General features: G+C 46.5%; 1 protein-coding gene across 1 annotated transcript in view; it reads right to left on the reverse strand.

Moving 5' to 3' along the window:
• Positions 1 to 368: 368 nt before the first annotated feature.
• LOC118372833 (transcriptional activator GLI3-like) overlaps positions 369 to 25,452 on the reverse strand; it is a 138,545-nt gene continuing 113,461 nt past the window's right edge. The window contains exons 8-15 of the mRNA XM_052505248.1: positions 23,864 to 24,083; positions 22,601 to 22,714; positions 17,698 to 17,838; positions 8,284 to 8,433; positions 7,837 to 8,001; positions 7,285 to 7,569; positions 5,218 to 5,611; positions 369 to 4,596 (exon numbers count right to left, since the gene is read on the reverse strand). Of these exons, the coding sequence (XP_052361208.1) occupies positions 2,165 to 4,596; positions 5,218 to 5,611; positions 7,285 to 7,569; positions 7,837 to 8,001; positions 8,284 to 8,433; positions 17,698 to 17,838; positions 22,601 to 22,714; positions 23,864 to 24,083 (3,901 nt within the window). The 3' untranslated portion in view covers positions 369 to 2,164. The remainder of the gene's footprint in view (positions 4,597 to 5,217; positions 5,612 to 7,284; positions 7,570 to 7,836; positions 8,002 to 8,283; positions 8,434 to 17,697; positions 17,839 to 22,600; positions 22,715 to 23,863; positions 24,084 to 25,452) is intronic.

Consider the following 25,452-nt stretch of genomic DNA (forward strand, 5'->3'; position numbering starts at 1 on the left):
TAATAATAAAAAGTATTTGGCGCTAGACATTAACCCAATATGTTGGCACGACATTTGATTTGAGAGTACAGAAGCTCTGAACCGGAGGTTTATACATCAATTGTTTAGTGATTTAATCCCATTTCAAGGGCAGTGAATTCTTAGTAATGTAGTAATTCTTAGTAATGTGGTTTGTCTCATGCAGAAATGGCAGTGACGTTCGCAGTCAATGAATGGTTCATTCTATCCCATTTACTTATATGTTATGGTGGGTTGATGACCTTAGTCCAACAAACCCATGTAACCAATGGAAGATCGGCCCCTTATCCATCTGAGTGTGTTTTATATCGTATCCAAACCAGCACACATGCAAGACAGGAGACTTTAAATATAATTTCCTTTTTTTTATTAAAACCATACAAACATTTGTGGTCAGTTATAAAATAGCAAAGTGGCTCTTCTGGCAGACGGGCAGTGCTGAGCACTACGTGCACCATTCAGAGCCAAATCTGCCTGGACTAGAAGCAGGGTCTGGGAATCCCTGCTTTAAGAGTAATTTCTTTATTGGCCCCTCGTGCCTCATCCTCATATCTGAGCTAAACCTACAGAAAGAATAATGTATTTACAGGTATAAAAACACAAAAAGGCAAGAAAATGTGAAAACAAAAGAAAACTAAAGATGCATTTTACACATCTTGGCCTTTTCAATAATATTTTTTTTTAATATAAATGTTTATGTAAATTTTACAGGTCTCACAAAACACTTAGCATGTGTATTTTTATCATAATTAACAATGGAAGATTGGCAGTGATCTTTTTCTTTTCCGACAGGCAGATTTTAAGGCACATACCTCATGGCCATTCCCTCTGGTCTCCTTTGACAAGGGAATGAATTCTTACCTCTTTCAAAACAAAACACCATTGATGCACAGCTAAAAAAGACAAAAAGTACCAAAAAACACCAAAACAATTCCGTACCTCATTGCTTTGCCACTGAAGAATAAGGAAACCATTTAATATACTGTACACACTGTCATGTGAGACTGTAAGGTGATACTAACACTGTTGAAAAAGTCGCTGCACTCCATAGTGGCAAGACATACGGTGCTGTACTACTTTGGAGAATAGAATATGGATTATCCACTATTTGAATGTCTAATAGACATTAGAATCAGATTTCTAAAATGGTCAAATATAATGGCGGATAAAAAAAACTAACAAAACATACAAACGCTACACTTTTGGTCTGTGAATCATATGCTACGCTTAGAATGAATGGATCTGTTGGATCTGACAGCGAGAATCTGATTCTCACAAAGAAAATATACAAAAAAACACATTGTTATATACACCTGTGAGTACCATTACGGACATTGTAAAATCAAGCAATTGGAGTATGAATTAAAAGAGCTACTTATGACGCTTGTGTGAATTCTAAGACTTTGAAGGCTGGTCCTTTTAAACGTGGGCTCAATACCATATTATTTGTGATACTCTGTCAAACACACACCATCAATTGGTAAGACTTGGTAGAAGCACTGAGAAACACTAACATTTACATATTCGCAAAAGTAACATACTAACAAAATGACGATAGCAAAGGTGTAAATATCATTTTATAAAGCAAGTCATTATAGAAGGATAACGCCATGGGCATCCGTTGTACCATAATGGTAAATGGCACATCCAAAAGGATTAGATACTTGGCACGTGCTAGTCTACGTACTTTATAAAGACAGTGTTTATGTTTGACCTTGAATACAACATGCATTTATACCAACAGTGTACAGCAAAAAAAACACAAAAAAAACAGCGACGATACACAGAATACTGTTTCAAAGGGACGAGACCAGAGAGGCCGTCAGAGGCCTCACTTGCTCACCATCGTAATACAAAGGGAAGGGCTTCCAAAAATAGCCTTCATTCCAGAAAAGGAATATATCTATATATACTTTTTGTCACATCCCCTGTCTCAGAAGGGAGGGGATGACACTTTTACAAAATAAATCTGATTGGCAACAAATTTGTTTCGGGGTGCACTATGTAAGTATAATAAACTCGTAATCTGTCACTTTGTCTTAAGCGTCGCCACCTTTTCCCCTCTGTTCTTTACATGCGTCAGTTTTTTTCCTCTACTTCCTTTCACCAACGGGAGGGAGGGATGGAGCAAAGGAAGGAGGGAGAGTTACTGCATGATGGCTAGGAACTTGCTCTCCTCGGCGAGGGTGGTGAGCAGGGAGCTCATGTCCCCGATGGCCATGTTACTGAGGTTGGAGGGCATCATGCCCGCGGTGCTGTGGAAGGTGGCGGAGACCCGGGGCGTGGTGAGGCGGGACGAGTTCCGGGACATGCCCTGGAAGATGGAGGGGCTGATCACCCCCGACACCAGACTACCCTGGTCATAGCCCACCCTCACGTCCTCTATCATGGCTCCGAAATCCAGCGGCAACACGTTGTCTAGCACGTTGACCAAGCCGCCCGCGCGGCTGTCCACCGTGCTTGTCACCTGGTCAGCCACCGGGGAGAGGAGGGAGGCCGCGACCGAGGAGTCCCCGCCTAGCCCCACCTGCTCGTTCATGGTCTCCAGCAGACACTGCTCCTCCATTGGAGAGAAAGACGAGGTCTTGGTCTCCAGCGGGTCAAAGCACACAGCCTGGTCGCTGAAGCTCTGGTCCAGATAGCCCTGGTCAGGAGCCTCCAGCTTCAGCCCGGACACCTGGTGGGCCAGGGAGCAGTGACTGGCTTGGTTCCTCAGACTCTGCTGCTGCTGGGTGAGGTTCTGCTGGGTAAGGTTGACATGGCAACCGTTGGTGGTGCTCTGTTGGGCATTCAGGTACTGCTGTGGTCTGGCGGGGTGCCTATAGCTGCTGTTGGCCTGCTGCAGGCGGGGGGCGGGGGCCTGGGGGTGGTGGTGGAGCGCTGGGGCCTGTGAGAGGCTGTCCACGGAGGCCCGGCTGAGGAGCAGGTTGTCTCCAATCTGCCTGGAGGTTCCATGGTTCTGGGTCTGGTACTGCTGCTGGCTGTAGCCCTGGGGCAGAGGCCCCACAGAGATCTGGGAGAAGTCAGGCCGGCCGAAAGTGTGCGTGGGGTTGTGGCCGTTCCCTCTCATCTCCATGCAGGAGTGGGTGGTCGCCTCTAGCTTCACCCCGCCAGTGACTCTGCATAGGGGTTGGGGCTGGCCTGGCTGGGCACAGCGGTTCTGGAAGTCTCTGGTAGTAACTGTCTGTTGTTGCTGCTGCACCACCATGTTCCCAAACCTCCCGAATGATGAACCGGCACCCAGACCTTGGTGCTGCTCTGTGGCGGCCCATCGGCCACACCTCTGCTGGGCCTGGACCTGGACCTGGGGCTGCCTCTGGGGGGACCTCTCAGCACTCCCTGAGCTGACCTCGTTCCACTGAATGGGCATGCCGTCTTTACTGGGGCCCTCTCTCTCCAGTCCCTGCTGCTGTTGGTGGCGCTGCTGGAGACTGTGGATGCACTGGTTCAGCCCTGGGCCCTGGTCCTGTAACTCCCCTCCAGGGAGATGGCCGTTGTCCCCAGCCACATGGTTCTCCAGGTGGTTGCTGTAGGAGTCTGCCTGGTCCTGTGAGCGGAGGTACTGCACCAGGTCGTCAGGCAGCATGTCCTCATCCTCCAGCAGCAGGGCTCCCTCCTCCTCCATAGCCAGGGCCTCCAGGGCCGCATGCTCCATGATACTGGGGGGGCAGGGAGAGGAAAGCAGGCCCCCTCTCTGGAGATTCCCCTCTGAGCGTGTGTAGTTCTGCAGGCTGAAGCTGCGGCCCTCTGCCGTGGGATGCTGGAGGCCTGCTAGAGGGGGAAGTGGGTGGATGTTGTTAAGGCTGCTGAAGCGCTGGACCTGGGGCAGCCCGAGGAACTCCGGGTGGGTTTGCTGAGGCTGGGTCCGCACGGGGTCACTAGCCCTTCGGTCTGGGCCATTCCCCGGGCCCTCGCCGGGGTAATAGCCCCTACGCCGGTAGTCTCGGTACCCGCCGTGGCCCCCGTACCCATTGGTGGTGCTGCCGTCGCTGCAGCGGCGCGGCCTGACCAGTGGGGGCAGCGCGTGGTTGCCTCCACATCCATCTTGGCCATCGCCCATCATGGCCATGCGGGTCTTCAGGCTCATGCGCTCCATGTTGGGCAGCGGCGTGGGGGGTGGGCCGCCCGTGGCAGCAGCGTACTTGGCCTTTAGGTGGTAGTGCTGCGCCGGCGTGAGGTTGAGCATACCCTTGGAGCCTCCCCCGACGCCCGCCCACCCTCCACCCACAAACACTCCACCTCCTCCCCCGCACTGGCTGGCCTCGCTGGAACGGCGTGAGGCATCAGTGGAGATGGGGTCATAGGAGTCGGTGGAGCTAAGGTTGTGGTGGCGGCGGTGGTGACCAGGGGTGTTGGCCGCCTCGCTCTGGGACGCCTGGCTGGAGCGCCGTGACGAGAAGCACGGAGAGATGCCCGAGGAGCGCCGGCTGCTGCTCAGGTAGGCCGAGCTGGTGGCGCTGCCACTGCTGTCCCGCCGGTCACCGTGCTCGATGCCGCGGAGCAGGCTGAGCACCGTCAGCTCTGTGCTACCCAGCTCGGGACGAGGAGGAGGCTGGGATAACCTGCCCAGGCATGAACCTGAGAGAGGGGGGGGGGGAGTGAGAGGGAGAGAGGGGAGGAGTGAGAGAGCGAGGGAGGACGGGGAGAGAGGAAAAGAGACAGAGGGTGGAAGGGAAAAGGAGGGGCGGTGGAAGTGTATGTGGGGGGGAAACAGAGAAAGAGGGGGGGAAAGAGAGAGAGAAAGATGAACACAATATAAGTGAGGAGAGATCCCTCAGACAGATGCAACCTTCTCACAAACACAGTTTGGCCATGAAATTCTATTACATGCTCTAATCACTGATGTGATATATGATGTGATATGATATGGGTTTGATTCTGATTTCCAGCGGAACATTTGTTAAGCCTGTGAATTCAAGTCCGATCTGCAGGGAGGGAAATTCCAGGTAATCAAACCGCGATCTGCTGAGACATTTGGAGTTCTTTTCACAACCCAATACTAGTGTCAATATTATTTTACATATCTATTGGCCTTTACAGTGTTCAGGGATGTTTAATACTGATATTGAATGTCCATGGAGTAAAACATACTTCTCAGCCTAAGTCTCTGTAATGAAACACTATTATTCTTTGTGTAACATAAGCATGGCCTCAGAGGACCAGGACAGGGTGGTGGATATGAGCATGGTGGATCCTTACCCAGCACGGCAGGTCCCTTGGGTGGCGGTGTGGGGGACAGGGGGCCCACCCTGGGCATAAGGGCTCCTCCTCCTCCATTCACCTGCTTCAGCCTCTCCATCTTCATGTGCTCCATCCATCTCATGGGCCGGCCCACGTTCCTCCTCGCCTGCAGCGCCAACGTAGCCGCCGTGGCTGTCGACACCGTGGAGTCCATTATGGGGGCGTCACGGCCCCCCTCCAACTCCTCCAAACCCTCCTCCTCCTCCAGCTCCTCATCTTCCTCTCCCGGCCCCTCGCCCAGTCCCACCACCCCTCCCCTCACAGCAAGCTGGACTCCATGGCTGGGATAGGCGCTGATGGGGGACTGGTCACTGCTGCATGTAGACTGACCGCCAGGGCTTGGCTGAGACGTCTGTGTGGGGAGCGGGTGTGAGGGTATAGGGAGGATCAAGTAAAAGATGAGAAGAAGTAGAATCGATTATTACCAAGTACACGTGACACACTGAGAACACGTTCATTTTCTCAAAGGTCTGCGAAATATTATTAAAACACACGATGACACCATGTGATGCAGCTGCCTGGGACATGCTTTCCACAGGAGTAAACAACAACACAATGGCATTTCTGAATGTGATTGGTCATATTAATTCATTGAGTCCGGGCATGACCTACCACCTTCATATCTACAGACCAGGTTTGCATTTAACTGTCATTACAGCAGTAGACATGAACACAGGGCTCGGTTTGTCCATTGGTTTGTCTAATGTCTTCTGTTTTGTAAACAACGTCAACTGAATCACGGAAGCGTGAGTAACGCCTCCCCTGTGTGTCGTCCAATGGACCGGTCCAGACTATAACAAACACTCCCGTGAAGGTAGTGGGATATAGACTATTTTCAGACAAGGGGGTGGGGGTGGACAAAGGCTTCTTTTCAGACTAACTAAGGCCTAATTGGGTTGTTTACTCTGATTTACCCAAAATGGAGATCAGTGAAGAGAAAAATATTCACTTTTTGGCACGGTGCAAAACTGCAAAGCGAGACATTCCTTTCCTGTAGTTTGAATGGTCCGGATTCCACCAAATGCATTCGGCTGCACAATAGAGCCCCCGGCAGTGTTGGGCATACTTTTAATACACATAAACAATGTTGGAAATGCACTTAGTTCTGCCCCAAGCTATTTCACTTAGGGAAAACATTGCTCTCCAAAATAAGAAAACGCTTTGATGAGAATGAAGATTTCTCATTGCCACATTGCAATGTGAAGTGTGTAAAAGAGAGAAAAAAACGTAACGGCCGTGACCGTGGACAGTTTTGTAAAGACGTCTAATGAGCTAAATGATGATGCCACAAGGGAGGAGGATAAAAGGTAAACAGACTCATTTTGAATGAAATGGCTACTGAAAGGATGTTAACAAGGTGAATGAGACACGAGGGTTTTCACAAATGTAATATGGCAACATGAAGGGACACCTATCTCACCTGATTACCCACTGTCCAGAGAGAGAGAGAGAGAGAGAGAGAGAGAGAGAGAGAGAGAGAGAGAAAGGGAAGAGCAAAGCACGGCGCATTGGACAAAAGAAAACATTCATTTGTTATAGTGTTATTCGTAAGAGGTTAGATCACACGTAAAACCCATGTGCTGTCCACGTCCCCGGCTGACGTCCCAGTAATCATGTTCGGTTTAAGTGAGCATCATGGCATAGTACATGGTTAGAGTTAAAGTGAATATATACTGAGTATACCAAACATTAGGAACACCATTTAGTTGCACCCCCACTGTTTAAACAATCTTCTCCCCTTTATCTACACTGATCAAAGTGGATTTAACAACATTAAATGATCATAGCTTTCACTTGAGCAGGTGTTCTTAATGTTTTGTCCACCCAGTAGAGCATTGTTAGAACCTATTAAGGTGACATTTCAGATAGATGGGCTGCTATCCCCATAGAAATATAATTACTAAATCGGGCAATCCCCATCCAATTTACCATTCCGTGATGGGTGAACCAACAGCAGTAATTATATTTCTCGGGTTATCCCATCATGCAGTGTATGTTACTGTGTGCCCTCAGAGAGGGGCTCACCATAGGCTTCTCCGTCTTGATGGACTTGACCTGCAGACATTCGTCCTGTTTCGAGGTAGCGTGGTTGTACTCCCTTTGGTCTGCGTATCCCCCTAGTTGCCCCGGCGACCGGCCCTGCCCGTTGCCCCCCTCTCGGGACTGCGGCGGGGGACGTGGGAAGGCGTCGCTGCGCTGCTTCTTGGTCACGTGCGCCTCTGGCCCGTGCACGGTCTTTACGTGCTTGCGTAGGGAGCTGGGGTCCGTGTAGCGTTTGGTGCAGCCAGGGATCTTACACACGTAGGGTTTCTGGAACATAGAGATACATTATATTGCATTATATTATTAGTATAGGATATTATGTTAGTATACGGTTCTATTTAATTCTATGTTCTGGAAGGAGAGAGGAGAACAGATGGGGCCAGTGACAGGATGCTTCTGTTTCTAAAGGCCTCCAGCAATGAACCGCATACACATATACAGTCAGTGGCATACGGAGATGACTTGTTGCCGAGCTGTGTGTGTGCATGCTGTGTGAGTGAACCTGTGTGTTTGCGTGTGTGTGTGTGTGTGTACCTCGTTGGAGTGTGTGCGGTTCTGGTGCTTGGCTCTGTCGGAGGCGTTGGAGAAGGCCTTGTTGCAGCCCTCGTGTTCACAGACGTACGGCTTCTCTCCAGTGTGGGAGCGCAAATGGGTCTTCAGGTTCTCCAGGCGAGAGTAGGCCTTGGGACATCCCTCAAACTGCGAAGAAGAAGAAGAATGAGAAAAGAGAGCGATGAGGAGTTGGAACCCAAACACTCGTCAAACACTGCTCTAATGCTTCATCCTGGCCGAGACCAGTTAACCTCAACAATATATATAACTGACGAAGGTAGAAGTGTGACAGATTGTTTATTAAATGTAAGGATGCACCATCCTCACATACCCACAACCATCTAACAACAGCTAACTCTTTATGTATTCCCATATCTAAGCCCATGATGTAAAATAAACATTGTGGGAGTGTTGTGGGAGCGTTCTCACGGTGCATCTGTGTGGTTTCTCCCCGGTGTGTCTCCTCATGTGGACCACCAGCATGTACTGGGCCTTAAAGGGCTTCTGTTCCCGAGAACATTCATCCCAGTGACACACAAACTCCTTCTTCTCCCCGTGGATGTGGTCGTTGTTGATGTGCTGAGAGAGGAAACAAGCAGAGGTCAATCACAAGTCAATCTGGATTCAATGTGATTTGTTATGATTCAATAAATTCATTATGATTCAGTTGATTCGTTATTCATTATGAATCAAGACCGGTAGGAGTCAACAGTATTTTGTCTGTAGAGAAGCTGCTTTAACCAGACGTGTAGTGACTGGCGAGCACCACAAGGAGGCCAAGGGACCCAGAAAAGGTGCAGTGTTACCAGAGTATGTGAGCAGAGCATGGAGCAGAGCGTGCCTAATTTGACTGGAGCGTGGAGCATCGGCCTTCTCGCCTTGTCCAATTTCGCTCCAGTAGCACTCACGTCTACTTGTGTGTTGTTATAGCCCCTTGCTTTAGCTACTGTCATGGAGTTTGCTAAATCTTTTCAGAAAACTGATTTAAAAAACCCAGGTGCAAAATCAAGGTGAGGACCAAGAGCAAGAGGGTACTTTGTGGAATCTGAAAAGACTGGAATCCCAAAAGCATGATGGTGTACTTACTATGTGCACATGCTAAAATAAAGGAATGAGGTGGGTAGAAAACTAAGTGTGTCATTGTAGCAAAGTATTTATAAACTAAAATGCACATCTCTTAAAAGTGTCCTTCATTTATGTTATATTATCTATACAATAGGCCATAATTGATTTTGGCCCAATAGGCCTGGCATATTCCAATTTTCAAGGAGCTTTCCATTTTGATTGGGTTATTTTGCCTAAAAACCTTCCGGCCTACATAATTAATATATATATATATATATATTAAAAACAACAAAAAAAGAAAACTCTGAATCCCTGTCCAGCCTGGCAAGAGTGGCCAAAAGGGTGTTTAGCATCCTCAGTGAATCTGCAAGGGAGGAGAGGATATCCTCCGCTGCTAGTCTGCTCTCCAGGCACCGTCTCATGATCCTGAAGCCACAGACTGGCCAAACTCGTGTTTCTAAAAATGTAGACTACCTAATTTGTTTAATTTGTATTTAATTCTAAGTAAGTCACAGCCTATGATGACAATTTATAGACTGTGATGAATTAATACAACAAAATGTTATTTAGTGCTTAATGTCCCCGAATCCATACAAGCCTGGTGTATTGCACTTGAAAATGCGTCACAATATATTTCTTTGTAGGCTATAGCCTTGAAATAATATAATTAATATAGCCTAAATAATTCATGTCTGTTCTTCTTAGGCTCCCTGTCTGGCTCCTGACCTATTTAGAGTGTTTATATGCTGTTTAATATGACATGTAGCCTATTTGAAATGATGAGAGCTTCTTACAATCACCTTTTCATGTTTATTAAAATAATTTTGAAGCGGCAGTTTTAGCGCAGCAGTTGGAAAGGACTTCGAGCGCCGGAGCGCTAAGGAGTCCACGAGCTATGAGCGGGAAATCCGACTGCTCAACTCACATCCTCCGAGTGTTACAGAGAACGAAGCAGTAGGAAGCAAATAACGGCAGTAACGGGAGAAAGGGAACTCTTTCTGTTGCACACATTATGTATGTATACACATGACAGAGCGGGGTAACCACGTATTTAATGGAAAAGGAACATTCAAAATAAGGACCAAATCCCACAGTTGACAGAGACTTAGTATTTACTTTGTGCCAAGTCCAGTAAATCCCTACTGAAGTTCCTTCCTCATCAGATATTTTCTTAGCTTTCTTTTCAGTGTTATCATCCATCATTGTTTCCCCAATCATTTTTTCTCTCTCTAACTTTCTATCTCCTCCCACTGTTTCATATTCTCTCTCTCCATTCCCTTTTCTTCCATTCAAATTTGTACTCTGAGGAATAAAGGGGAGACTCGTGAGTCTCAGTGTCCGATCTGAACAGGCTTTTCAAATAAAACCCTGTCACTTCCCATCACATGGGGGCTCCTGCCCCTCCATGACAAGTGCTGACAGTTGTGCTGCCGTGGCAACTTCCAATCTGAGGCTTGGGGGGGATCTAAAGTTCACTCAAAGTGTCTCAAATGCTAGAGCTTTACATCTCCAGCAAAGCATTATATCTAGTGAGCACGACACAGCCCTGGTTTCTCTCTCTCACCTCCTCTCTCTCTCCCACCTCCTCTTCCCTCTCTCACCTCCTCTCTCTCGCCTCATCCCTCCCTCTCTAAACTCTCTCTCTCTGTCTCTCTCTGTCTCTCTGTCTCTCTCTGTCTGTCTTACACACTGACCAGTAAAAAGGGGTAAGTGGACGGTTAAAGGGGGATAAGAGAGTAAAGACAAAGAGAAGAAGAGAAAAAAAAGGCACACAGACTTGGAATCCTCCGGGGATGAAGTCAACATCTGGCCCTCTCACAAAGACAACAGTGTAGTGTGGTGGCCTCTGAAGGGCCTTTCCGAGAGCAATTTAAACCAAGGGAGACAGACACAATATCCTGACCAAAAGGAACCTGTCTTATTACATTCCTGAGCAGAGACGGGGAGAGAGACCTCTGCCTTAGGGGGATGGGAAAGAAACAGGGGGATAAATAGAGACTTGACTTTGAGAGGTCTTAAACGTCTGGGAGAAACAAGTCATTGTTAGAGTATCTTTGTGTTGTCTTGTAACACATTTTGAGCAACCAAACAACAGGAGGAGAACAGCAGAAGACAAGAATAAGAGAAAGAAGGGGGAGTCAGTCGAGTGTTAGAGGTAAAGAGGTGCAGAGGGAGGGGAGTTCATCCTCCCATTCCACTTTATGACACAAAGGCAGCCTGTGTCTGTAGTGTCCTGCCTCTTCAACTACTGTACTGAAGAACCCACATACTTATAAAGACACTCCCAAGAAGTCAGGGCTGTGTGTGTGTGTGTGTGTGTGTGTGTGTGTGTGTGTGTGTGTGTGTGTGTGTGTGTGTGTGTGTGTGTGTGTGTGTGTGTGTGTGTGTGTGTGTGTGTGTGTGTGTGTGTGTGTGTGTGTGTGTGTCCAGACAAAGGTAGCATTGTCCCCAGCCAGCAGCCCCTCCCCCTGTCCAGTCTGTGACCCAACACTCAAGCCTGTGGGGTCCTGACCAGGGCACCGTCACAGACTTTTGTTCCCATCAAAGGAAGGGACGTACCCCTAAACAGACAGAACCCTATGAAGTCGGACCTTACTTCAAGAGAAAGGCCCCCATGGGCCCTCGAGACTCAGAACAATTGCACTTAACTAACCCCTTATGTAGTGGGAGCCAGGGGTGTCCTACACAGGCAATATGATGACAGAACAAGAGCGCTAAAACTGCCATCTCTTCACCAGCCACGTGCACTTTCTTGCCCTGTTCTGCTCTCAGAGTCCAACTACATCAATCCGTTACACAATGCAATCGTTAAGTTCCGGCTCCAATTGACTTTACGTATCAACAAGGGTCCTCCATTCATTTCAACCTGACACGTTTACATTTTTGGAGTGACAAAAAAATTATAATCCCAGAGAGAAAACGATTGGGGGGTTGCAGATTGAGAGCCGTGGACATTCGTTTTCCCTTAGATTGATCTTCCCTCCTCCTGTCACAAAACCGCTCCTCACTCCTTCCCCTCCCTTTCCCCTCCGTCTCTGTGAGGGAATCCCTGTGGCAAGCGATCAGTCTGCGTCGCGCGCCGTTCCATATCCCCTAGCTGAGTGCAATGGGAGGGATGGGAGCACCTCAGTGTTGTTGCGCTGTTGGCACCCGCTCCCCTGTTCCCCCTCGACCCCCCCAACCCCTCCCGCCAGCCCGTACAAATGACCAGGGGCCGTTGACGGATGTGATGCATGGGGCCCGGCGCTGACAGAGAGGGGCCCGGACCGCAGACGACCCTAATGGTCATGATCTAATGGCAATTTGTATTGAATCAATAATCTCAATGTTGAGCGGATGGACAGACAGGACGTGTTGGACCCTGCGTAATGGACAAACTGGGGCTGATAGCTGCGGTGGCGGCAGCACACAAGCGGGTTATTCATCTTCACCCTGGCAGCTTATTGGCCACTGAGATGGATTCAGGAGTAAGAGGGCCAGAGGGAGACACAGGCGCGGGCTGGGATGAGCACAGAGTGCACACGCACGCACACACACACACACACACACACACACACACACACACACACACACACACACACACACACACACACACACACACACACACACACACACACACACACACACACACACACACACAGTACACATACACTTACAGGTATAGATTGACGTATCAATGTTAGTGTATAACACACTGATATAACACGTTGACATACAAACACACACACATAATTTGATATGCATAATTTGCATAGGACAGGTACAGAATATACTCAAAGGAAATTGTATTATTTATTATTTTCACTCACTCCAGATAATTTCATGGATTTACACCTACAGAGCAAATTGGCTAGCGTTACCTAGTGTTGATTTTTCAGTGTAACAGAACAATTAACACTGCAAGTGTTAAATTAACCCTCATTGGTGTAAAATAACCCCAGTGTTGGTGTTAATAACAGCGTTGAACCAAAAACATGCCCACCATTATCATATTTCCCAGCATGCTCTATTGTAGGTTGATTTTTTTTAGAACTGTTTGTTTCAATATCTGTGCTTTGTACATTGATTGGTTCATTCATATGTTGCTACTCAAATATAAATGACATACATTTTCTAAACTAATATGTTACTTGGATTTATTGCACCCGTTACGGAAATGGTTGTTCCAATTGCTTTAGGTAGTCTTATATCATAGTCTTCCCAACCCTGGGAGTCATTCTGAATGCAGGCTGTAGCTACAAATGACAAATTACAAAGGTTGGCTATCCCCTCTCTGGCTGATTTCCAAACGTGATGGGGAAACGAGGCTTCCTGAAGTATTGAGGCTTTCCAGCCAATGTTGTCGAAAATAAGTTCATTACTCAGAGCTTCCTTATCTGTTCACAATTAGTGACATCTGCTGGTCAGCAATAAATAGCAACGTGTGATTATCAGATTTTTCCCCCCTCCACTGCTTTTATCAAAACACCATGGCGCAGCGGCAAGTCGTTGGCTTTAATAGCCTACAATCAGTTGGATTAGCAGGTTCGCATCTTACTTCATGCTTCCCTTTTTTGCCTTCAAGTTGACTATTTTTCAAAAACGGAATCTATGGCACTATTTAGGATGCTTAAGACAGAAGCTTATACTATACTAAATACAACAAATGATTTGGACAACAGTGCAGAAAAGTGTGCTTTCACATAAAACCATTTTTGAAATAGTGTGACTTCAACGGGATTCGACCTCATATCTGTTCCTGAATGTTCCGTAGTTCCCTATGCTACCTGCTAAGCTACCGGTCAGGTGGAACAACAAGTACAAAAATCCTAACTATATTTATAAGTACGGTATCCAGTAGAGGTCAGTGTTTGAAAGCAGCATCGAAGAAAGCACCGGAACCACATCGAAATCAGTGGGATCTCGCATTTTGGAAAAAGCACTTGATCAGACGAAGCGTCGGACGTCATAGATGACGTACATCTGATAAAGTGACACGCGCATCGGCACACTACTTCGAAGTTAACTACTTAGCCATTTCGACGCATGCCTCAGAGCTCCAGTATCAAACGTAACATCACTAGATTCCAATAGGATTTACACGTCACTTTGCAAGCCAGTATAATGTGACTTGCGGGCCTGCTGTGGCCTGTAAACCATGCATTTTAGGCCACTGTATTAGGGTAAATCTAGGCCCTCAAAATAAGGCCTTATAAAATACATATTGTATTGTGTTAAAGAATTACATTTTAATGTTAACATACTCGCTTAGGATCTTGGTGAATTCCAAAGGACTGAAAATGGATGGTGGTATCTCTACAAGTCACTTGAAAGGCAAGGCACCATGGGAAATATGCAAATAAGGCATTATACTAAGGAAAGTGTTAATGTAACACTGTTCCAGTGTCTATACGGGTCCACACTTTCAGTGTTAAACACTTGGTGTTGATTTAACTCTGGAGAATGTGCTGTGCATGTATTATAGCTACACATGCATACACATAAACACACCAGATACACAGAATCCCATCAATACTTAACCACTTTCCTCCATTTTCCCCAACCACTTCAAAATCCATCTACAGTGCATCCTTATCAAACTCTTTCTGGGACATACATTAGAATGCAAGCGTGCATGAAAATAGGGCCTGTTTACAAGGCAATTTCACTAAGCTGTGGGACCCGCAACACCGTTTAGCTTTATCAAACTGAGCCTAATAAATCATATGCTCTTTTGTGATGTCAATTGCTGAAGTGCTTTGTGCAAAGAAAGAAAAAATTGGGAAAAAGAGGCAAGGGAGGGAGGGATATGGAGGGAAGGAGGGAGGGAGAGAGTGAGGGAGTGGAGGAGGGAGGGGGGGTTTAGAACTGGCATGTGTAATTCAGCACAGCCTTTTCATCTTGGAGTAAGATACTCCAGACAGATAAGGTGCCTAATCCTTCTCCTGATCAAAAAAGAATCTGCATTTTACCAATTAAAGGGCTGCGCCAGCAGGCGGAGAGGGGGCCGCATTCTGACTGAGCCCAACTTTATCTCCCCTCAACACCGGGGAGGCACGCAGGCTGCAACCACCGCCTTATAGCATGGTTGTATACTGGGGGAGCTAACAAGGGAGCTAACGCTAACATCATGCCATCTCCATCTAAGAGCAAGGGCATTACAACGCCACCTAGGGAGATGACCCAGAATAGGGGGAGGGGGGGGTCGAAGTTGACTGCTACTTTCAACACGCAGGTACACACACAACCCAGCTCAGGGTCACCCCATTTGAGACCCTTTCTGACCCCCCACCCACTTAGACTCTGCAACATCTCTCCAAAGACACCCCAGTTCAAAACCCCCCAAACATCTCAGACAGAGACATTAAAGAATCCAGCACCGACTGCTTATCTTTAAAAGTGCTCCCTCGGAGGGTACAGAGGAAAAGGAGAGAAGACGAGCGGGAGCGTGAGCGTGAGAGTGATGCTAAAAAAGGTATTGGAGTTTTAGGAGGGTGAAGTGGGGGAAGGGAGGTCGATGTAGAGAGGCAGAGTTGAAATAAGTGATAGAGAGAGAGAGAGGGAGGGAGAAAGAAATTAAATAAATACAGCAACTGAAAATTGACACCCGCCTCGCTTTTGCTGACTGGGTAGGCCAGATAAGTGAGCTAAATTGCGTAGATGCGATGTTTATCTTATCAGCGGCACCGAGAGCGCTTAAACGCGGATGATAAAGGAACGGGCACAGCGTGTCCTGGCGCCAGTGCATTTGTAGAGTGTAAAAATGTGCATCAGGAGCGCGACAGGAGCCGCTTTTGAACCAAGGTGGAAAGCAATGAGGGTGGCGTACGGCGGATTTGAATTCCAATTCATCTTCATCTTCGTAACCATCACTTTTTTTAACACTTCAAATAGTAGTTTTGAAGTGTATAACTTGCCTCACTTGCTTCAGATAGCAGTTTAATTTAGACTTTTTGCCTAATATCAGACTATTGACAAAGAACAATCGATTGAAAACAATCAAACAATTCCAAATGTATCAGAACTGAAAACTATGTCGTTAACTTTACCTCACACTACCAATCAAAGCCAGGCTGGAGGCATATTCTATTATTTCTCTCCATAATCATTCTATAAGATGAGCTTAAATAAAGGGGGAAGGGATATCCCATTGTTTGGCTGTATGGACCCCCCTCCCAGCATTAGAGGAGAGACACTGTGGTCCAAATACTATACTTATCCTACAACCCTGGGGTGGGGGTGAGGAGGGGGAGGGGTGGAGATAAGAGGGTTTTCTCCCCCGCTTGCTGAATTTGAGGGGAGGGGTTCGCTAGGCAAATAGTTTCATTAGCATGTCCCGGCTAACCCTATCTGCATGGGCACATAAAATGAGAAATAAAATACAATGTCGGAGAGAGAAAAACACTATTCTGAGTGAACTTGCAAGGGGAAAAGACAATGAGGACGTGTTGACTATTTCCTGACATGGAGCAGTATCTCTTCTCAGATGCACAGCAGTGAAACCTACGCGAGGTCAGGGTAGTTAGTGTGTGGAGAGTGGACATTGTTAGGGTAAAACAGATGTTCACCCAGTGGAACTAAAAGGAGAGTGAACAAGCTCTTACCCAGTATGATGCACCGCCCTCACCCCGGCCCAAATCGCCCTGCCCCCCGGAAACAGGGGCAAGAACTTGTCAAGATCCTCAACCTTTGAGCAGAGCCCTTCAAACGCGGGAGGCAGCCCATTCCGCGCTGAGGATATCAATTATAGATAGGGGTTACCGCCGCGGCCGCGGATTGCAATGTCAGACGCCGGGATAGACAGCCGTGGAGAGCTGGGGAGCTATCTATCAGATGTGTGCTGATGGGGGTGGTTGGTGTGTGTGTGTGTGTGTGTGTGTGTGTGTGTGTGTGTGTGTGTGTGTGTGTGTGTGTGTGTGTGCGTGCGTGCGTGCGTGCGTGCGTGCGTGCGTGTGTGTGTGCGTGCGTGCGCGCGCGCTTGAAGATACATGTAGTTAAAAGGGACACCACGGTGGCTTCCTTCTCACCATCAGCCCCTCAGCTCCAGCTCTCATGTATCAAACACTGAGAGTGAAGTCAAATCTCCCCTCTCAGTGGGCCTAGTGGTAAGTAGCACACAGCCGGGTCACAGGGGAGACCAGACCAACACCAACGGCATCAGCAATATCATTAATAGTTGGGTTAAGAATAGGCCCTCAGGCTCTACAGGATGAGAGTCCTGGGCAGTGTGAGGAGCTGTATGACAGATGGGGGGAGTATATTACAGTCAATACGGTACAGACGTGTAGACAGTACAGAACAGTGGAGGCTCACGGCCTGGTTGTGCAGGATTTAGTCTAGTCAGTGCCGGCCAAATCAGTTAGTGTCGTAGCACAACAGAGACGTGCTCGGCAGCCTTTGAGCCCATTAACCATCGTCCCCGAAACCAATCTGGAATCCGGCAAGGGCATTACTCAACGCCTGTAGGCTGCAGAACACTCTGCACTGAACACTGAACATGGTGACATACAGGGGGAGGCTGCTGGACCAGAGTGTGGAGAGGGTGTTATGACTGGGGACAGAAGTCCAGGAGAACTATAGGACCAGTTGACTTGGAGGAGGGGGCTCCTAAAATGCACTTCTAAACCGGGTGTCCTACTTACTGCTCTATTATTTGCACAGTATCTGCATTCTAAATGTGTCATAACGTTTTGAACTTGAAATTGACAGAGTTTGTATCGCAAAACCAGACACCATAGTCTCCTATTGATTCTGCCTCCTGGAATTGAAGGCTTCAATACTGAATGACCAGGTACTCACATGTACTAGCTGCTCCTGGGTGTCAAACTCCCGGTGGCAGCTCTCCCAGTGGCAGTTGGTCTCGTACACCACCTCTGGCTCCTGCTTGCTGTCGTCCTTGTCCCCTTCCTCCTTCACAAGAGTCATCCCATCAGGATGGTCCTACAGTACAGAAACACAACAGAGTTACAAAAGAGGACCCAAAACGGACTGTTTTACAGTAGTGACCCAACACTAACCGTGTTACAATAACCAAACACTGATTGTGTTACAGCGAGAACAGATTTCCCCACTCGCGTCACTTCTTGTTGAACGTGGAACGAGGGAGAGCTCGGTTTGTTGTTTTCGAAAGTAATTTGTTTTGGAAAGTTTTAAAATTCCAAAGGCACTCGCACATCTGAGCTATCTTTTTTGCAGGTGCATTGTAACAGTTGAATAAAATGAGAGAGAAAAAAAACGTTTTTACAGTCTATTGAAAAAGTTTGGTTCCTCGCTAGCTACAGCGACACGGTTGGCATCAGTTGCTGGGACCGCCACTATCTGTCCAGTGATCCTGCTGACCAAGGCTGGGTCTAGCCTAGCTGCTAGCTAGCTGCCTATCAAGCTAGTGGGGTTTTCCTTGAGGTTTAGAAGATTGTCCCGGCCTTGTGGCTGTCGAGATCCCCGATGTTTGTTGTTGTTGTTGTTGTTGTTGTTGTTGTTGTTTTCAAACTTCCCTGTGACCTGCCCTGTCTGGAACTGCTAGGAGTAACGGCGTAACCTACGTTGCTACTATGACAAAGACCAAAGCCGGACGGGAGTAACGTTGAGGACAGTGGTGTCTCTGTATCACAGGCGAAGGATCTTTTAAACTAACAAAAAGAGTTCTACAAACAGTTGTTACAACAACAAGAAAATAGCTGTTGTGTGTTGTGTCTAAATTCTGGTGGAGTCAACTAATAAAATAATGGATGACCTGACCAGAGAAGTCCAGGACCTGAACAAAGTCCTCCCAGGCTCAGCTTGATGAGTTTAAACAGGAGAACGGCAAAGGTGTAAGTCATTACGAGAGGACATCAGTTCGGTATGGGAATCCATGTTCACAATGACGGAGAAATCACATTATCTCAAGGGACAATCAAGGCGGAACAACATTGTTGTGGATGGAAATGCACAATCTCCACATGAGACCACAGGATGATTGAGGTGGAACGCGCCCACAGGACTGGAAAACGGCCCAGATAACCACCGGCCCAGATAACAGGCCCATTCCGATAGTGGTCAAGTTCCTGAGGTTCAAGGACAAGGTAACTGTTCTGGAAAGAGCCAAGAACTTGAGAGGAATGTGCATCTTCCTCAACAAGGACAATCCTGAAGCTGTGCGCCAGAAGAGGAAATAACTTATCCCAGCCATGAAAGCTGCCAGAGACAGGCTCATTGTCCACCCTCCCTCCCAAAAGCCTGGAAGGGATGAGAGTGCCAAGCCTATGGGTTTGTAGCTTCAGCCCCACAGCGCGCGCGCACACGCACGCACACACACACACACACACACACACACACACACACACACACACACACACAGAGACACACACACTGATTAATGGACTACTGAATGTATGTACATTTCTCTTGCTTGGTTTGCGCTTTTCCATATTATGTCTATCTCTGATAAGATACTCAGTAAAGGGCTGAAAATAGCCCATATTATATGTAGCGAAATACGGTTCGTGAAATCAATAACTTGGTAACATCAGATAACATTCATATATTAGCCATTTCTGATACTCAGATCATTTCTTTGAAGATACAGCAGTAGCAATACAAGGATATGACATCTATAGAAGAATGCTTATGGGGGAGGTGTTGCTGTATATATTCAGAGCCATATCCCTGTAATGCTTAGAGAAGATCTTATGTCAAGTGTTATTGAAGTGTTGTGATTGCAGGTTCACCTTGCATATCTAAAGCTTTTTATTTTGTGGTGTTGCTGTAGGCCACCAAGTGCTAACAGTCAGTGTCTAAATAATATGTGTGAATTGCTTGATAGTGTATGTGATGTAAACAGAGAGATCTAATTTCTTGAGGACCTGAATATTGACTGGTTTCATCAAGCTATCCACTTAAGAGGAAGCTTCTCACTGTAACCAGTGCCTGTAATCTGGTTCAGATTATTAATCAACCTACTAGTGTGTCTATAAACACAGGAACAAAATCATCCACATGTATTGATCACATTTTTACTAATACTGTAGAACTTTGATCTAAATCTGTATCCGTACCCATTGGATGCAGTGATCACTATATAGTGGCTTTGTCCAGGAAAGCCAAAGTTCCAAAAACGGGGCCTAAAATAGTGTATAAGAGATTATGCTAAATATTTTGCTGTGACTCTTATTTGGATGATGTCAAATATTTGTTGATCGGTTGTGATTAACAAAGAGCATCCAGACGCTGTACTTGAGGAATTTATTACATTACTTCTTCCAATTATTGATAAACATGCAGCTGTTAAGAAACGGCCTGTTAGAACTGTTAAGGCTCCATGGATTGATGAGGAAATTAAAAACTGTATGGTTGAAAGAGATGGGGCAAAAGGAGTGGCTAATAAATCTGGCTGGACATCTGACTGGCTAACGTACTGCAAATTGAGAAATTATGTGACTAAACTCAACAAAAATAAGGAGAAACTGTTGATGAAGTCACTGAACGAAAAATAGTTGCAGTCAGCTTTGGAATAGACAGTCAGTAATAAACTGGTCCTGAACATCTCTAAAACTAAGAGCATGTATTTGGTACAAATCATTCCCTAAATTCTAGACCTCAGCTGAATCTGGAAATGAATGGTGTGGATTAAATGGTTGTGAAGATGGGCAGAAGTCCATCCGTAATAAAGAGATGCTCTGCTTTTTTGACATCACAGTCCACAAAGCAAGTCCTTCAGGGTCAGGACAGAGCGGCACATCTTGCTCTTCATTGTAATCAGAGGGCTAATATTAATACTATGCATGCCAATCTATCTTGTCTGAGAGTTGAGGAAAGACTGACTGAATCACTTATTTGTATGTGTTGGAAATTCCAAACTGTTTTGCATAGTAAAAGTACACACAGTACTGACACACACATTTACCCCACCAGACCAGGTCTTTTCTCAGTCCCCAGGTCCAGAACAAATTCAAGGAAAGGTACAGTATTATACACAGCCATGGGTGCATGGAACTCCCTTCCATCTTATGTAGCACAAGTGAACAGCAAACCTGGTTTCAAAAAACAAATAAAGTGTATGACCTACTTGTTGTGTGTATGTACCGACAGGTATGTGTAACTGATAGATGGACACACACTACATGTTCACGTTTTTAAATGTATGTAAATTATAAAATCTTTTGTCTGTAATGTCTTTTTCGTTATGTGTCGGACCCCAGTAAGACGAGCTGTCGCCTTCGGCGTCGGCTAATGGGGATGCTAATAAATCTAAATCAAAAGACACTTCACTGACAGGCAACGTATTCATTTTTTAACCTGCCACCTCTATTTTGTCAGGTGAGAACAACCGGAGAGTTGTTACAAAATGTACCTGGTTGTCCAAGAGGTTAACCATTGAGACACTAGAGAAGAGTTAGAGCGCAGAGAACAACCAAATTTGAAATATTGCATACAGTAAGTATATTGTATAATATTGCATACAGTAAGTATATTGTATAATATTGCATACAGTAAGTATATTGTATAATATTGCATACAGTAAGTATATTGTATAATATTGCATACAGTAAGTATATTGTATAATATTGCATACAGTAAGTAAGACCATGTCAGCTCGGAACTTATCGTCTGAAAAAAATATATATGTTTACGTAAAAGGCTGTGGTTACACATGCTTTTCACAGACCTCCTTACAGTCAAGTCCACAGTCACAACCAAAACATTCTCTCCCCCTACTGTACCCTCCCCTAACCAACCAGGCTGATTCTGTTACGCGTTTCCACAGGTGTAATCGTGTGAATCTGGCCTTGTTCAGCACACAGGGAGTAAAACGTCAGTCTGGGAGCGGAAATGTAGTACTGAAAGCTCCGCTCTGTGTTGGGAGTTGAGCTATGACAGGTCTGAGCCGAGTATTTCAGGAATCTAACCCTAACTTCCTGCTCAATGTTGCTCCATTACTCAAGACATATTTCACTGTCACCGTTAACATTACATGACTGGGCAGCCTGGAGAGTACTGGAGACTGCAACACGGGAGCCTAGGGCGTACAAGGTTTTTCTCTGGCAAAGTTCTGGTTCGTGAAAATCACCTCGGCCTACTGCTAGTACCGGCCTGCAACGGCAGGGGAAGGCAGAGAGAGATGGAGAGAAACAGAGAGTGTGAGAGAGAACAGAGAAAAGAGTTTCATTCACCGAATGTGGATCTCTGAGTCTACAGGCTTGCTTCTATTGTACGTGCACAGAGTCACTTTAGAGGCCTCATTGCAGACACAAGCGCACAGAGAGCCCTTTAGAAAACATGCAGTCTAATTTCTCTTTCATTTTTCCCCCATTCACTTAAGCATCTGATTAAAAGGAAAAACAATTTCCTTCTGGTGTCGCCAAGATCAATGTGGCTTATCGCTTCTGAGGCGGTAGCTCGAACAAGCAGCCGAATGAAACAGGCAAATAAATAAATCGTTTTACAGTACGTCACATAATTGGCCCCAAAGCTCTCCGTCTGAGTGAATGACTGAGTGTGTGTATGTGCGCACGCCCGTTTATGCGTTGTGTGAACAGAATTGAACAGTACAAGCGTACACATCCTATTCTACGGCTGCCGACGCAGTAAACCATCAGTTCTGTTCATTATCCTCATCTCGTCTTGTAGCATATAATACCATAAGCATACCCCTTTTTCTAATACTGCATAAGAGTACCTGTTCATTGGACTGCATGATAAATGGTGGAGCAGTTAGATTCACCTGGCAACATACGGCCCCTGGGCTGAGTAGCTCCTCGTCCGGTTTGATCTTGGAGCGTTTGTGGTGCATGGGGTCCCCAGTGCTGCTCACCGCTGACTCGCTAGTGGGTTTGGTCTGTAGGAACAACCACAATAACTTCACTTCAACATCCTTTATGATGGAATGACCATAAATGATGAGCATAAATGAACATTTACATGCAATTGTGTGATTACATTCTGCTTGATACTGTTCCAAGGGATCTAGTTTATCCTACTAAAAGGGAGCATAACGCAGCTTGTTGACTATTACATTTGAGGCAATTTAATAAGCCAAAGTTTTTATACAGGGGTCGTCTATCCGGCTTCACCTTTGGATGATGACCTGACTCTGGCCTGACTGGCCCTGCAAGCCAAAGGGGAGTTCCCTGTTGCAAGGCAGGCGAGACAGAAATACATTTTAAAAAAGGAAAAAGGAAAGCTGAACTGGCCTGGAAAGATTCCTTGGCTCGTGTCTGTGTAATTAGACTTCTTAGTTAGAATGTTTACTCCGGGAATATGGAATGTCATTTCCATTTAACAGTGAGACATCTTGACACTAGAGTCACTGAGATCCTGCTAATAGATACAGCGTAATTGCATTTGGAGAAATAGAACAAATTAAATTGGTAGTATATGAAATGCAAGGTAGTATATGATCCTGGTTGTTTCCCCAGGGTTGGACAGAATGGTGGAATGGTTTCAGAAGATTATTTATATAGTTCTCTAACACAACTAGGCACCTCAGAGGGTGAAGAACGTACCAGATGCCATTTTGAAAAAAGAAAAATAAATTGGAAGGTATAAATAAAGAGGAATAATTGAATATTTGCTTGAAATGCAAGCCCCCACGTACATTAGGAATGGAGAGAGGTAAAGGGAAACACCGTGGGATCCATCCATCCATGTCAATATTCCAGTTTGAATCCTTGTATTCCTCCTGTGTGATTAATGGTGTCAGTGATGGGATCCTATGCTAACAAGGCCCTTGTTGTTTCTCACGTGAAACAGAACGTTCCGGAAACAACGTTCCCAGTCCAAAACAACACATCCAGGAGACCCCCACTCCCATGAGGCCAGAGCGCGGAGTGGCCTGCTTCTACTTCTTCCTGTCTGTGCCTTGTACCTGTTTAGGCTACCCGGAACGCTGCTAGCGTGTGGCTAGCACATGGCAGCGCTATCTATCTATTACCTGTGATGATGAATCGCAGAGGCTTCTGCCGCAGTGGAGGGAGAAGTCTCTCACCTGAGAGGAGTCATTGGAGATGACGGAGCGTTCGCTGGGGGTCAGGCCAGGGGGAGGGATGCCTGGGACTGGACGCTGGGTGGCGAAGGCCGGGGAGGGGTGGATGAGGGGCGGACTGTGGCCGAATGCAGAACCCACAATCCCTGGTTGCCGACCAAGCAGCTGCTGGTGCATCTGAAGTGCCACTGGGGTGGGAGGGTAAGCGAAACTCAAAGCCGGACTGGAGGGAAACAATATCATGATTAGTATTTAGTTGACGAGAAACATACAACAAGACTTTGTGCAGGTGCTGGATTTTTTTTTTTAAACAACCTTTCCCATTATCAATATTTACTCTACCTCTATGAAAATACATTCGGATGTATTTGAAATGGCACCGAGGAAAAATGAGGGGGAAACAAAAGGGAGAGAGAGAATAAATATATATTTTTTGGCTAGCTCCTCATCCCTGAGGACAATCTGACAGGAGTTGTTGTAACACTGGAACCACAGGGACCAAGACAGATCCCTGGCAATGAATGATCAGCTTGTTAGCACCGTGAATTACCGTTGTGGTCCCTTGCCAGGCCGTCATCGTAAATAAGAATTTGTTCTTAATTGACCTGCCTGGTAAAATCAAGGTAAACAAATAATGTAAAAAAAAAAAAATTAAATCCCCAAATTCTAAGGTTTTCTGGAAATCCCTATTTGCGGATTCCCGGAATCAGAAGGATAAAAATGTAGGGAACCTTAGAAATGTGCAACCTTAGTTAAACTACATCATCTCTCCACTGTGTACAAACTCAACAGTATAATCAGGCCTAGTCTATAACTACAGTCCCTTCACATTGCACAGTCTGCATGCTAGCTTTCCCCTACTCTAAAAGACCTAGATCACGGGTACCCTTCCTTCCCCATAGGTCTACATTAAAGTTAGGGTGTTTACATACACCATAGATTAAAACAGAATCCAAACCGCCCACCGTACTGTAAAAGCTCTCTCTATAAACAGAGGTAGCGCCAGGTAAACACAAGTCTCTATGTTTCAATAGCAGTCACGCGTGATGGGCCTCCATTCATTCTGCCTGCCTGACGCCTGTTCTCAGCCTCTCAGCCCGGACCCATATGTCTGCTGAGCTTATTACAGGCACCGAGTGGAAATCAATGGGCCGAGACGCATTTGGGGGCCCATCCGCTTGTCATATCACTCATCAGTCTGGGGACCCTATCATTGGCCTTGTCACATGGGCCACAGTGGCTTGTGATTGATCAGGTTCTCCTTTCAGATCGCTGATCAATGGCTCCGGGTATGGATCTCCCTCTCTCTTTTTCTCTCTCTGTCATTTCGGTGATAGTGTGTATCAGGGGGGTGGTGTTTGGGAGGGTGTGTGGATGACTGACACATGCCTCCAGGGAGACTGGGTAAATAGGTGAACAAGGCCCACCAGGAGATGGGGCGGCAGAGGAGACACACGCACACACAGTAGCCTGGTGACAAATCTGTCCGTGCTGTATAGCCAACTTTATTGACTCTAAGCCAGCCCTCCTCCCATGTTGTTTGCCTTTACTTGGGAAACCTCACTGGTCCACCACATCCTAATACACCCCCC

This window comes from Oncorhynchus keta, chromosome 4 (genome assembly GCF_023373465.1).
Source record: "Oncorhynchus keta strain PuntledgeMale-10-30-2019 chromosome 4, Oket_V2, whole genome shotgun sequence".
Lineage (NCBI taxonomy): Eukaryota > Metazoa > Chordata > Actinopteri > Salmoniformes > Salmonidae > Oncorhynchus > Oncorhynchus keta.